The 12,690-nt window shown below is 41.6% G+C and overlaps 1 protein-coding gene and 2 pseudogenes across 3 annotated transcripts; 2 read left to right on the forward strand and 1 right to left on the reverse strand.

The window, feature by feature from the left end:
• Nucleotides 1-416: 416 nt before the first annotated feature.
• On the reverse strand, nt 417-7,359 carry LOC141769883 (lymphocyte antigen 6B-like). Of its 3 annotated transcripts, none has more exons than XM_074639384.1 (3): nt 7,120-7,224; nt 845-955; nt 417-714 (listed from the first exon to the last, which is right to left on the reverse strand). In XM_074639384.1, the coding sequence occupies exons 1-3, from the start codon at nt 7,163-7,165 to the stop codon at nt 566-568; spliced, it is 306 nt and encodes a 101-aa protein (XP_074495485.1). In that variant the 5' UTR covers nt 7,166-7,224; the 3' UTR covers nt 417-565. The 3 variants fall into 3 exon arrangements, with proteins under 3 accessions (XP_074495485.1, XP_074495484.1, XP_074495486.1); XM_074639383.1 differs by lacking the exon at nt 7,120-7,224 and adding an exon at nt 1,213-1,366; XM_074639385.1 differs by lacking the exons at nt 417-714; nt 845-955 and adding exons at nt 6,308-6,607; nt 6,740-6,850 and having other exon boundaries at nt 7,120-7,359.
• Nucleotides 4,036-5,818, forward strand: LOC141770107 (uncharacterized; annotated as a pseudogene).
• Nucleotides 7,360-10,167: 2,808 nt separating the features above from the next.
• LOC141770153 (uncharacterized) lies at nt 10,168-11,242 on the forward strand (annotated as a pseudogene).
• The last annotated feature ends 1,448 nt before the right edge of the window (nt 11,243-12,690 follow it).

Here is a 12,690-nt window from a genome sequence, read left to right on the forward strand (position 1 = left end):
TATTCTGTTTTATTCCACCTCTAAAATAAAGTTTAGCCTAATTTTGTCTTTAAAAAAAAAAAAAGATAAAAGAATATTTTGTGCATAAAGAAACAAGTTATTTGACACACATTTGAGCACACCGAACATTTTCTACATTTTATTTTTGTCTGGAGGGAGAATTTTGTTAACTTTTGAATGTTTCACACTTTAACACATACGTGTAAAAAATAACAACTTGCATCAAAGCAGGAAATCTTAAGGTCTGCTGATCTCCTTCATTAATCCTCAGGATCAACAACTAACCATGTCATTTATTGATTTGCTCATCACATTTTATGTCCTGTTTTGTCACTAATTAAGGCTTCATAACAAAGCTATTGTTTTGCTGTAAACAGTCATGTGAAATGCAGAACTTAAAGAAGTCAACAATTCAGTGATCGATCAAATTGTGTTTTTTTATTACAAATATTGACCTGCAGTCATTCACAGATTTTACACATCAACATTTTGTTTATTCTCCCAGAGTTACAAATTGGGTAATTAAAGGAGACCGATATAATGAAGCTGTAGCTGCTGCAGAGCCTCAGAGGAAGACTGTGATGATGGCTGAGGACACCAGCAGGAGGAGGACACTGGAACCAGTGGGTACGGCGCTGTTGCACAAGTCTGTGCTACAGCACTTTACGGGGTCATGACACAAATTACTGTTCACGCAGGACTTGCCGATGACACCTGCAAGACATGAAGAAAAAAAAACCTCAGTTCAATTACAATAAAAGCCACCAGGCGTTTAGTACAGCGATATCTCAACTCAGATTGACAGATTTGAAATGTTTGTATGAGACGTGGAAGAACAACTCACCGTTCACCTCAAAGGTGGCACAACGGTCAAGGGGGGCAGGGGGATTGTCCGGACAAGTTATCTTGTCTGTGCAGGTTGCCCCTTGACATGAGTAGCATCTCAATGCACATGCTGTAGAGAAAGACAGAATGTCGTCACACATGGATATTTCAATGCTCATTGTTTTACACATTTTTACCAAAAAAAAACGTGCAAATAAACTGCGAAATATGAATTTCCTCAACAAAAAAACCAGAAAGGATTACACAACATCTGGATGTGTTGCAGATGAAAGATCTGAACTGATCTGTTAATAAAAATAGTTCCATCATTTTCATTATTATATTATAAGCCAAGTCACATGAATAGCTCATGATAGATGTTCTTACCTGCAGACAGAGTCATAAGCAGGATCAGAGCTCCATAAAACTGCATCGTGAACAGATGGAAAATGACAACTGTGTGAGAGGAGAACTGGAGAGAGAAGATGTCGACTCTGATCAAACCTTTCTTTTATAGTCTGGTTCAACCCCTCAGTCTCTTGTGACAGTTTCATCAGGAAGTGAGCACCTTGTCTCAGAGAAAAAGCTTCACAAGTAGATAGAAGAATTGAAAGTGATATAAAATCATCTTTACTAGCAGATCAAATCTCTTTTGTCTGATACAAATCAGGTAAATATTGCAGTATAGTTCACTTCAAAGTATTCCACTGATTGATGCAGCGACACAACTGACATTTCATATTTATTTTGCGGCCTGTGAACAAACTATAAAACATAAGTGAAGTTATTTTAGTTCATCTAGTTCAGTTTCTCTAAATCAGTCAGGAAGCAGTGGTGCATGGTCTTACATTCAAGATTTCACTCAATTAAAAGTAAAAAGAGTATTATCAGCAAAATGCACTTAAAGTATTAAATTAACAGTACTTTTGGTGCAGAATGATCCCCTTTCAGAGAGCTCTATGAGGAAGTGAATTATCTCTGTTGCCATCAGAGCGCCGTCATGTTTTTACCTCGTTGTAGTTGTCATTCAAAATGAGCTCCATAGGTTTCTTTTTTAGCATTATATATACATATTATTTATAGATTTTATTCCACGTTTTAGCTCCTTGGTGTGTTTGTTGGCCTGTGTTTCTCTGTGTACTTCTGCTCGTGACTAATTGCTCCTTGGTGGGATTAATTTTGAATTTGAATGTTATTATAAGTATATATATAATATTATTTATTGGAATATAACTGATGCTTTAGCACGTAAACAGCATTTAGATGTCACAGCTGGTGGAGGTCAAGCACATTATAACTACTTTATACTGTTCTTTAGAGTATCTAGTAACACCAGCTGTCAGATAAATGTATACAAGTATCTCAGTGGAGAAGAAGTATCAAGTATGAAATGGAAATACTCAAGTAAAATAAAAACACATCAAAATTGTATTTAATTACAGTGCATGAGTAAATGTACTTACTTACTTGTAAACAGGATGTGAACATATCTCACTTTGGTGTCATCTTGTGAGCATCTGGTGAGTTTGAAATGTTAAAGTGAATGATGTTCGAGGTGCTCGTTTCACTTTCTCTATACGTACAGTTGGCTATATATGTTTGTTTTTGTGTGGAAAAACTTGACATCCACATGTTTAGTTACTCTAAACATAACTATGTAATCTTTACAATGAATTAAAAACATGAAAATCACCAGATTTTTTTTAATCTCCTGTGAACAAACTAAACTAAAAGATTTGACCAACTATGTACTTTTAGCTGGTAAACCAGCAGCCTTTCTTCAGTTTATTCACCGATAAAGACTGTTTTATTATCAGGCTGCCATATACACGCTACATTTCCTCATTTCCTATTCTGAAAAAACAACCTCTAACAGAAAGTGTAGCCTAATTTTGTCTTTAACAAAAAAATGAAAGAATATTTTGTGCATAAAGAAACAAGTTATCTGACAGATTCATCCAGCTTGATATCTGACACAAAGGACACTAAACATGTTCTGCATTTTATTTGTGTCTGAAGTGAGACATTTTGTTGAACTTTGTTGTGTTTTACACTTCAGCACTTTGTGGTGATAGATGTATCATGTATCAACAACTAACCATGTCATTTATTGATTTGTTCATGATGGTTCATGTGAGCAATTAGGTGTAAACTGAAAAAGCAACAGGAGACCCAGGAATGTCTTGAAGCTGCAGCGGGTAGAAATGGAGCAAATATGATTAAAAACAGTTATTTTTATAAAACTGTCACTATATCCTGACAAAAATGAAAAAAAAATCATGTTCCTCTGTGTCCTCCGGTGCTCCTAACGGCATCTACAAGATTTCACAGACCGGAGGAAAACAACCAATCAGAGCCGAGCTGGAGCCTTGCCGTCTCTGAGCAGCTGTCAATCACTCGCGAACTCCGATCAAACGGTCAAACTAGGCAGCGCTGATCAAATATGAATCAATAATCTGTTACTCTAATGCCTATTTCTCTCCTCAAATGTTTTCAGAAACATCTTGTAGTGTGCTGTTTAGCTGGTGACGTGCTGACGTGCTTGCGGTAAGCGTATTGCCTGTCTTTCTGTGTGCTGCTGTGTTCTGTAGCTGCTCTAGCACATCCAGGACAATATAGTTATATACTCTTCATTACAGCGGCTAATTACCCGCTACATTTATACCTACACTAGTTCTGCTTAAGCACTCACAACTCGCTCCTCTTTAGAGACTTAACGTTAACGGTTAACGCTAGCTGGGCTATCGTGCTGTAGCTTAGCAGGTAGCGATGGCTTCTCCCTCTCCTGTTCTCCTGTTCTCCTGTTCTCTCCTCCCTCTACTGCTCTCTCCTGCTCTCTCCTGCTCTCCTGTTCTCCTGTTCTCTCCTCCCTCTCCTGCTCTCCTGTTCTCTCCTCCCTCTCCTGTTCTCCTGTTCTCTCCTCCCTCTCCTGCTCTCCTGTTCTCTCCTCCCTCTCCTGCTCTCCTGCTCTCCTGTTCTCCTGTTCTCTCCTGTTCTCCTGCTCTCCTGTTCTCTCCTCCCTCTCCTGCTCTCTCCTGCTCTCCTGTTCTCTCCTGTTCTCTCCTGTTCTCCTGCTCTCCTGTTCTCTCCTCCCTCTCCTGCTCTCTCCTGCTCTCCTGTTCTCTCCTCCCTCTCCTGCTCTCCTGTTCTCTCCTCCCTCTCCTGCTCTCTCCTGCTCTCTCCTGTTCTCCTGTTCTCTCCTCCCTCTCCTGTTCTCCTGTTCTCTCCTCCCTCTCCTGTTCTCCTGTTCTCCTGTTCTCTCCTCCCTCTCCTGCTCTCCCCTGCTCTGTGTGTCTCATGTTTAGTTATTCCTCTGCCTCCTTTAGCGATAATGGTACATGTATTAAGTGTAGTGCACTTGGTGCATTGGAGGGGAGGGTTAGCGAGTTAGAAGCCCGGTTCCTCACTTTATCTCTAGCTTCTTCTGTAGTTAGCCAGCCCCTAGCCGGTGCGGACCGGCCAAGCGTAGCTTCTGCTAGCCGCCCCCCGGCAACCCCCGAGCAGCCGGGAGGCTGGGTGACTGCCTGAAGGACGCATAGTCGTAAGCTGAAGCCCACGGTGAACCACCAACCACTCCACGTTTCAAACAGACTCCCCACTCAGCGACGCACCCGCTGAGAAACCAACTCTGGTTATCGGAAGCTCCATTTGGAGGAACGTGAAGTTAGCAAAGCCAGCTGCCATAGTTAACTGCATCCCGGGGGCCAGAGCGGGCGACATTGAATCATATTTGAAACTGCTGGCTAAGGATAAGCGTAAATACAGTAAGATTGTTATTCACGTCGGCGGTAATGACACCCGATTACGTCAATCGAAGGTCACTAAAGTTAATGTTCAGTCGGTGTGTGCATACGCAAAGACAATGTGGGACTCCGTAGTTTTCTCTGGTCCCCTCCCCAACCTGACCAGTGACGACATGTATAGCCGCATGAAGTCATTCCACAGCTGGCTGTCGAGGTGGTGTCCAGCAAACGATGTGGGCTTCATTGACAATTGGAACTCTTTCTGGGGGACTCCTGGTCTGATCAGGAGAGACGGCATTCATCCTACTTTGGATGGTGCGGATCTCTTATCCAGAAATCTGCCCAAGATTGTTGGTGGAACAAATCCATGAGAAACCAGAGGTCAGTCCAGGACGCAGAGCTGTAGTCTTACACACTTCTCTGCGCTTCCACTAGAGGAGTTACCCACCCATAGCTTAACCCCAAACCTAACTGAGACTGTGTCTGCCCCACCTAAATGAATGAAATCAAAAGTAAACAGAAGAGGAGTTAAACATAATAATCTAATAAAACCTAACACTAGCACTGCAATAAAGCAACAAAACAGGAGAATTAAATGTGGACTCTTAGATATCAGATCTCTGTCATCTAAAGCTCTACTAGTAAATGATTTAATATCAGATAATCACATTGATTTATTTTGTCTTACTGAAACCTGGCTGTGTCATGAAGAATATGTCAGCCTAAACGAATCGACTCCCCCGAGTCATATTAATACTCACATTCCTCGAGACACCGGCCGAGGAGGTGGAGTTGCAGCCATCTTCGACTCAAGCCTATTAATAAACCCTAAAACTAAACTAAATTATAACTCATTTGAAAGCCTTGTTCTTAGTCTTTGACACCCAACCTGGAAAACACTACAGACAATTCTCTTTGTTATAGTGTACCGCGCTCCAGGCCCATATTCTGAATTTCTATCTGAATTCTCAGTTTCTATCAAGCTTAGTCCTGAAAACAGATAAAGTCATTATAGTAGGTGATTTTAATATTCATGTGGACGTTGATAATGATAGCCTCAGTACTGCGTTTATCTCTTTATTAGATTCAATTGGTTTCTTGCAGAATGTGCATAAACCCGCTCACCGCTTTAACCACACCCTCGACCTTGTTATGTCATATGGCGTTGAAATCGAACATTTAATTGTTTTTCCACAGAACTCTCTTCTATCAGACCATTATTTAATCACTTTTGAATTCTTATTACTAGACTATACACCATCAGATAAAAGTGTGTACACTAGATGTCTATCTGATAGTGTTGTAGCTAAATTTAAGGAAGCGATTCCATCAGCATTAAATTCATTACCATGTCTCAATATAACAGAGGGCTCGTATGCTAACTTTAGCCCCACCCAAATTGATCATCTTGTAGATAGTGCTACAGACTCACTGCGAGTGTGACTCGCAGTGAGTCTGTAGCAAAACAGGAAGTCAGCTCCATGGTATAACCCTCAAACATGCAATTTAAAGCAAGCATAGAGGAAACTGGAAAGGATATGGCGTTCCACCACACAAAGAATCTAATTTAGTCTGGCAAAACAAGGCTCTCTGTGATGTGAACACAGACAATCTTAAGGTCTGCTGATCTCCTTCACTAATCCTCAGGATCAACAACTAACCATGTCATTTATTGATTTGCTCATCACATTTTATGTCCTGTTTTGTCACTAATTAAGGCTTCATAACAAAGTCAACAATTCAGTGATCGATCAAATTGTGCTTTTTTATTACAAATATTGACCTGCAGTCATTCACAGATTTTACACATCAACATTTTGTTTATTCTCCCAGAGTTACAAATTGGGTAATTAAAGGAGACTGATATAGTGAAGCTGTAGCTGCTGCTGAGCCTCAGAGGAAGACTGTGATGATGGCTGAGGACACCAGCAGGAGGAGGACACTGGAACCAGTGGGTACGGCGCTGTTGCACAAGTCTGTGCTACAGCACTTTACGGGGTCATGACACAAATTACTGTTCATGCAGGTCTTGTTGACACCTGCAAGACATGATGGAAAAAAAAAACTCAGTCTCAACTACAATAAAAGCCACCAGGCGTTTAGTACAGCGATATCTCAGTTCAGATTGACAGATTTGAAATGTTTGTATAAGACGTGGAAGAACAACTCACCGTTCGCCTCAACGGTGGCACAACGGTCAAGGAGGATAAGGGGATTGATGGGACAAGTTATCTTGTCGGTGCAGGTTGCCCCTGTACATGAGTAGCATCTCAATGCACATGCTGTAGAGAAAGAAAGAATGTCGTCACACATGGATATTTCAATGCTCATTGTTTTACACATTTTTACCAAAAAACAAAACGTGTAAATAAGCTGCGAAATATAAATTTCCTCAACAAAACCCCCCAAAACCCCCAGAAAAGATTACACAACATCTGGATGTGTTGCAGATGAAAGATCTGAACTGATCTGTTAATACAAATATTTCCATCATTTTCATTATTATATTATAAGCCAAGTCACATGAATAGCTCATGATAGATGTTCTTACCTGCAGACAGAGTCATAAGCAGGATCAGCGCTCCATAAAACTGCATCGTGAACGGATGGAAAATGACACCTGTGTGAGAGGAGAACTGGAGAGAGAAGATGTCGACTCTGACCAAACCTTTCTTTTATAGTCTGGTCCAACCCCTCAGTCTCTTGTGACAGTTTCATCAGGAAGTGAGCACCTTATCCCAGAGACACACCTTTACAAGTAGATAGAAGAACTGAAAGTGATATAAAATCATCTTTACTAGCAGATCAAATCTCTTTTGTCTGAAACAAATCAGGTAAATATTGCAGTATAGTTCACTTCAAAGTATTCCACTGATTGATGCAGCGACACAACTGACATTTCACATTTATTTTGCGGCCTGTGAACAAACTATAAAACATAAGTGAAGTTATTTTAGTTCATTTAGTTCAGTTTCTCTAAATCAGTCAGGAAGCAGTGGTGCATGGTCTTACATTCAAGATTTCACTCAATTAAAAGTAAAAAGAGTATTATCAGCAAAATGCACTTATAGTATTAAATTAACAGTACTTTTGGTGCAGAATGATCCCCTTTCAGAGAGCTCTATGAGGAAGTGAATTATCTCTGTTGCCATCAGAGCGTCGTCATGTTTTTACCTCGTTGTAGTTGTCATTCAAAATGAGCTCCATAGGTTTCTTTTTTTGCATTATATATACATATTATTTATAGATTTTATTCCACATTTTAGCTCCTTGGTGTGTTTGTTGGCCTGTGTTTCTCTGTACTTCTGCTCGTGACTAATTGCTCCTTGGTGGGATTAATTTTGAATTTGAATGTTATAAGTATATATATAATATTATTTATTGGAATATAACTGATGGTTTAGCATGTAAACAGCATTTAGATGTCACAGCTGGTGGAGGTCAAGCACATTATAACTACTTTATACTGTTCTTTAGAGTATCTAGTAACACCAGCTGTCAGATAAATGTATACAAGTATCTCAGTGGAGAAGAAGTATCAAGTATGAAATGGAAATACTCAAGTAAAATAAAAACACATCAAAATTGTATTTAATTACAGTGCATGAGTAAATGTACTTACTTACTTGTAAACAGGATGTGAACATACCTCACTTTGGTGTCATCTTGTGAGCATCTGGTGAGTTTGAAATGTTAAAGTGAATGATGTTCGAGGTGCTCGTTTCACTTTCTCTATACATACAGTTGGCTATATATGTTTGTTTTTGTGTGGAAAAACTTGACATCCACATGTTTAGTTACTCTAAACATAACTATGTAATCTTTACAATGAATTAAAAACATGAAAATCACCTGATTTTTTTTAATCTCCTGTGAACAAACTAAACTAAAAGATTTGACCAACTATGTACTTTTAGCTGGTAAACCAGCAGCCTTTCTTCACTTTATTCACCGATAAAGACTGTTTTATTATCAGGCTGCCATATACACGCTACATTTCCTCATTTCCTATTCTGAAAAAACAACCTCTAACAGAAAGTGTAGCCTAATTTTGTCTTTAACAAAAAAATGAAAGAATATTTTGTGCATAAAGAAACAAGTTATCTGACAGATTCATCCAGCTTGATATCTGACACAGAGCATACTAAACATGTTCTGCATTTTATTTGTGTCTGAAGTGAGACATTTTGTTGAACTTTGTTGTGTTTTACACTTCAGCACTTTGTGGTGATAGATGTATCATGTATCAACAACTAACCATGTCATTTATTGATTTGTTCATGATGGTTCATGTGAGCAATTAGGTGTAAACTGAAAAAGCAACAGGAGACCCAGGAATGTCTTGAAGCTGCAGCGGGTAGAAATGGAGCAAATATGATTAAAAACAGTTATTTTTATAAAACTGTCACTATATCCTGACAAAAATGAAAAAAAAATCATGTTCCTCTGTGTCCTCCGGTGCTCCTAACGGCATCTACAAGATTTCACAGACCGGAGGAAAACAACCAATCAGAGCCGAGCTGGAGCCTTGCCGTCTCTGAGCAGCTGTCAATCACTCGCGAACTCCGATCAAACGGTCAAACTAGGCAGCGCTGATCAAATATGAATCAATAATCTGTTACTCTAATGCCTATTTCTCTCCTCAAATGTTTTCAGAAACATCTTGTAGTGTGCTGTTTAGCTGGTGACGTGCTGACGTGCTTGCGGTAAGCGTATTGCCTGTCTTTCTGTGTGCTGCTGTGTTCTGTAGCTGCTCTAGCACATCCAGGACAATATAGTTATATACTCTTCATTACAGCGGCTAATTACCCGCTACATTTATACCTACACTAGTTCTGCTTAAGCACTCACAACTCGCTCCTTTTTAGAGACTTAACCGCACATATTCAGCTCGGCTAACGCTGGCTGGGCTATCGTACTGTAGCTTAGCAGTAGCTTAGCAGTTAGCGATGGCTTTTCCCTCTCCTGCTCTCTCCTGTTCTCCTGTTCTCTCCTCCCTCTCCTGTCCTCTCCTGTTTACTCCTCCCTCTCCTGTTCTCTCCTGTTCTCCTGTTCTCCTGTTCTCTCCTCCCTCTCCTGCTCTCCTGTTCTCTCCTCCCTCTCCTGCTCTCTCCTGTTCTCCTGCTCTCTCCTGTTCTCCTGTTCTCTCCTCCCTCTCCTGTTCTCCTGCTCTCCTGTTCTCTCCTCCTTCTCCTGCTCTCTCCTGTTCTCCTGCTCTCCTGTTCTCTCCTCCCTCTCCTGCTCTCTCCTGCTCTCCTGTTCTCTCCTCCCTCTCCTGCTCTCCTGTTCTCCTGTTCTCTCCTCTCTCTCCTGCTCTCTCCTGTTCTCCTGTTCTCTCCTCCCTCTCCTGCTCTCCTGTTCTCCTGCTCTCCTGTTCTCTCCTCCCTCTCCTGCTCTCCTGTTCTCTCCTCCCTCTCCTGTTCTCTCCTCCCTCTCCTGTTCTCCTGTTCTCTCCTCCCTCTCCTGCTCTCTCCTGCTCTCCTGTTCTCCTGCTCTCCTGCTCTCTCCTGTTCTCCTGCTCTCTCCTGCTCTCCTGTTCTCCTGCTCTCTCCTGCTCTCCTGCTCTCTCCTGTTCTCCTGCTCTCCTGCTCTCTCCTGTTCTCCTGCTCTCCTGTTCTCTCCTCCCTCTCCTGCTCTCTCCTGCTCTCCTGTTCTCCTGCTCTCTCCTCTCTCCTGTTCTCCTGCTCTCTCCTGCTCTCCTGCTCTCTCCTCTCTCCTGTTCTCCTGCTCTCTCCTGCTCTCCTGCTCTCCTGTTCTCTCCTCCCTTTCCTGTTCTCCTGTTCTCTCCTCCCTCTCCTGTTCTCCTGTTCTCCTGTTCTCTCCTCCGTCTCCTGCTCTCCCCTGCTCTGTGTATCTCATGTTTAGTTATTCCTCTGCCTCCTTTAGCGATAATGGTACATGTATTAAGTGTAGTGCACTTGGTGCATTGGAGGCGAGGGTTAGCGAGTTAGAAGCCCGGTTCCGCACTTTATCTCTAGCTTCTTCTGTAGTTAACCAGCCCCTAGCCGGTGCGGACCGGCCAGGCGTAGCTTCTGCTAGCCGCCCCCCGGCAACCCCCGAGCAGCCGGGAGGCTGGGTGACTGCCTGAAGGACGCATAGTCGTAAGCTGAAGCCCACGGTTAACCACCAACCACTCCACGTTTCAAACAGACTCCCCACTCAGCGACGCACCCGCTGAGAAACCAACTCTGGTTATCAGAAGCTCCATTTTAAGGAACATGAAGTTAACGAAGCCAGCTGCCATAGTTAACTGCATCCCGGGGGCCAGAGGGGGCGACATTGAATCATATTTTAAACTGCTGGCTAAGGATAAGCGTAAATACAGTAAGATTGTTATTCACATCGGCGGTAATGACACCCGATTACGTCAATTGTAGGTCACTAAAGTTAATGTTCAGTCGGTGTGTGCATACGCAAAAACAATGTCGGACTCCGTAGTTTTCTCTGGCCCCCTCCCCAACCTGACCAGTGACGACATGTATAGCCGCATGAAGTCATTCCACAGCTGGCTGTCGAGGTGGTGTCCAGCAAACGATGTGGGCTTCATTGACAATTGGAACTCTTTCTGGGGGATTCCTGGTCTGATCAGGAGAGACGGCATTCATCCTACTTTGGATGGTGCGGCTCTCTTATCCAGAAATCTGCCCAAGATTGTTGGTGGAACAAATCCATGAGAAACCAGAGGTCATTCCAGGACGCAGAGCTGTAGTCTTACACACTTCTCTGCGCTTCCACTAGAGGAGTTACCCACCCATAGCTTAACCCCAAACCTAACTGAGACTGTGTCTGCCCCACCTAAATGAATGAAATCAAAAGTAAACAGAAGAGGAGTTAAACATAATAATCTAATAAAACCTAACACTAGCACTGCAATAAAGCAACAAAACAGGAGAATTAAATGTGGACTCTGTCATCTAAAGCTCTACTAGTAAATGATTTAATATCAGATAATCACATTGATTTATTTTGTCTTACTGAAACCTGGCTGTGTCAGGAAGAATATGTCAGCCTAAACGAATCCACTCCCCCGAGTCATATTAATACTCACATTCCTCGAGACACCGGCCGAGGAGGTGGAGTTGCAGCCATCTTCGACTCAAACCTATTAATAAACCCTAAAACTAAACTAAATTATAACTCATTTGAAAGCCTTGTTCTTAGTCTTTGACACCCAACCTGGAAAACACTACAGACAATTCTCTTTGTTATAGTGTACCGCGCTCCAGGCCCATATTCTGAATTTCTATCTGAATTCTCAGTTTCTATCAAGCTTAGTCCTGAAAACAGATAAAGTCATTATAGTAGGTGATTTTAATATTCATGTGGACGTTGATAATGATAGCCTCAGTACTGCGTTTATCTCTTTATTAGATTCAATTGGTTTCTTGCAGAATGTGCATAAACCCGCTCACCGCTTTAACCACACCCTCGACCTTGTTATGTCATACGGCGTTGAAATCGAACATTTAATTGTTTTTCCACAGAACTCTCTTTTATCAGACCATTATTTAATCACTTTTGAATTCTTATTACTAGACTATACACCATCAGATAAAAGTGTGTACACTAGATGTCTATCTGATAGTGTTGTAGCTAAATTTAAGGAAGCGATTCCATCAGCATTAAATTCATTACCATGTCTCAATATAACAGAGGGCTCGTATGCTAACTTTAGCCCCACCCAAATTGATCATCTTGTATATAGTGCTACAGACTCACTGCGATTCTGTTGCCCCTCTAAAAAAGAAGTTAATAAAACAGGAAGTCAACTCCATGGTATAACCCTCAAACACGCAATTTAAAGCAAGCATAGAGGAAACTGGAAAGGATATGGCGTTCCACCACACAAAGACCACCACACCACTCTAATTTAGTCTGGCAAGATAGTCTTAAAACATATAGGAAGGCTCTCCGTGATGCCAGAGCAGCCAATTACTCATCATTAATAGAGAAAATAAGAACAACCCCAGGCTTCTGTTCAGCACTGTAGCCAGGCTGACAGAGAGCCACAGCTCTATTGAGTCATGTATTCCTACAACCCTCAGTAGTAGTGACTTCACGAGCTTCTTTAATGATAAAATCATAACTATTAGAGACAACATTAATCACCTCCTACCGTCAA

The sequence above is a fragment of the Sebastes fasciatus genome, chromosome 6 (genome assembly GCF_043250625.1).
Source record: "Sebastes fasciatus isolate fSebFas1 chromosome 6, fSebFas1.pri, whole genome shotgun sequence".
Taxonomy (NCBI): domain Eukaryota; kingdom Metazoa; phylum Chordata; class Actinopteri; order Perciformes; family Sebastidae; genus Sebastes; species Sebastes fasciatus.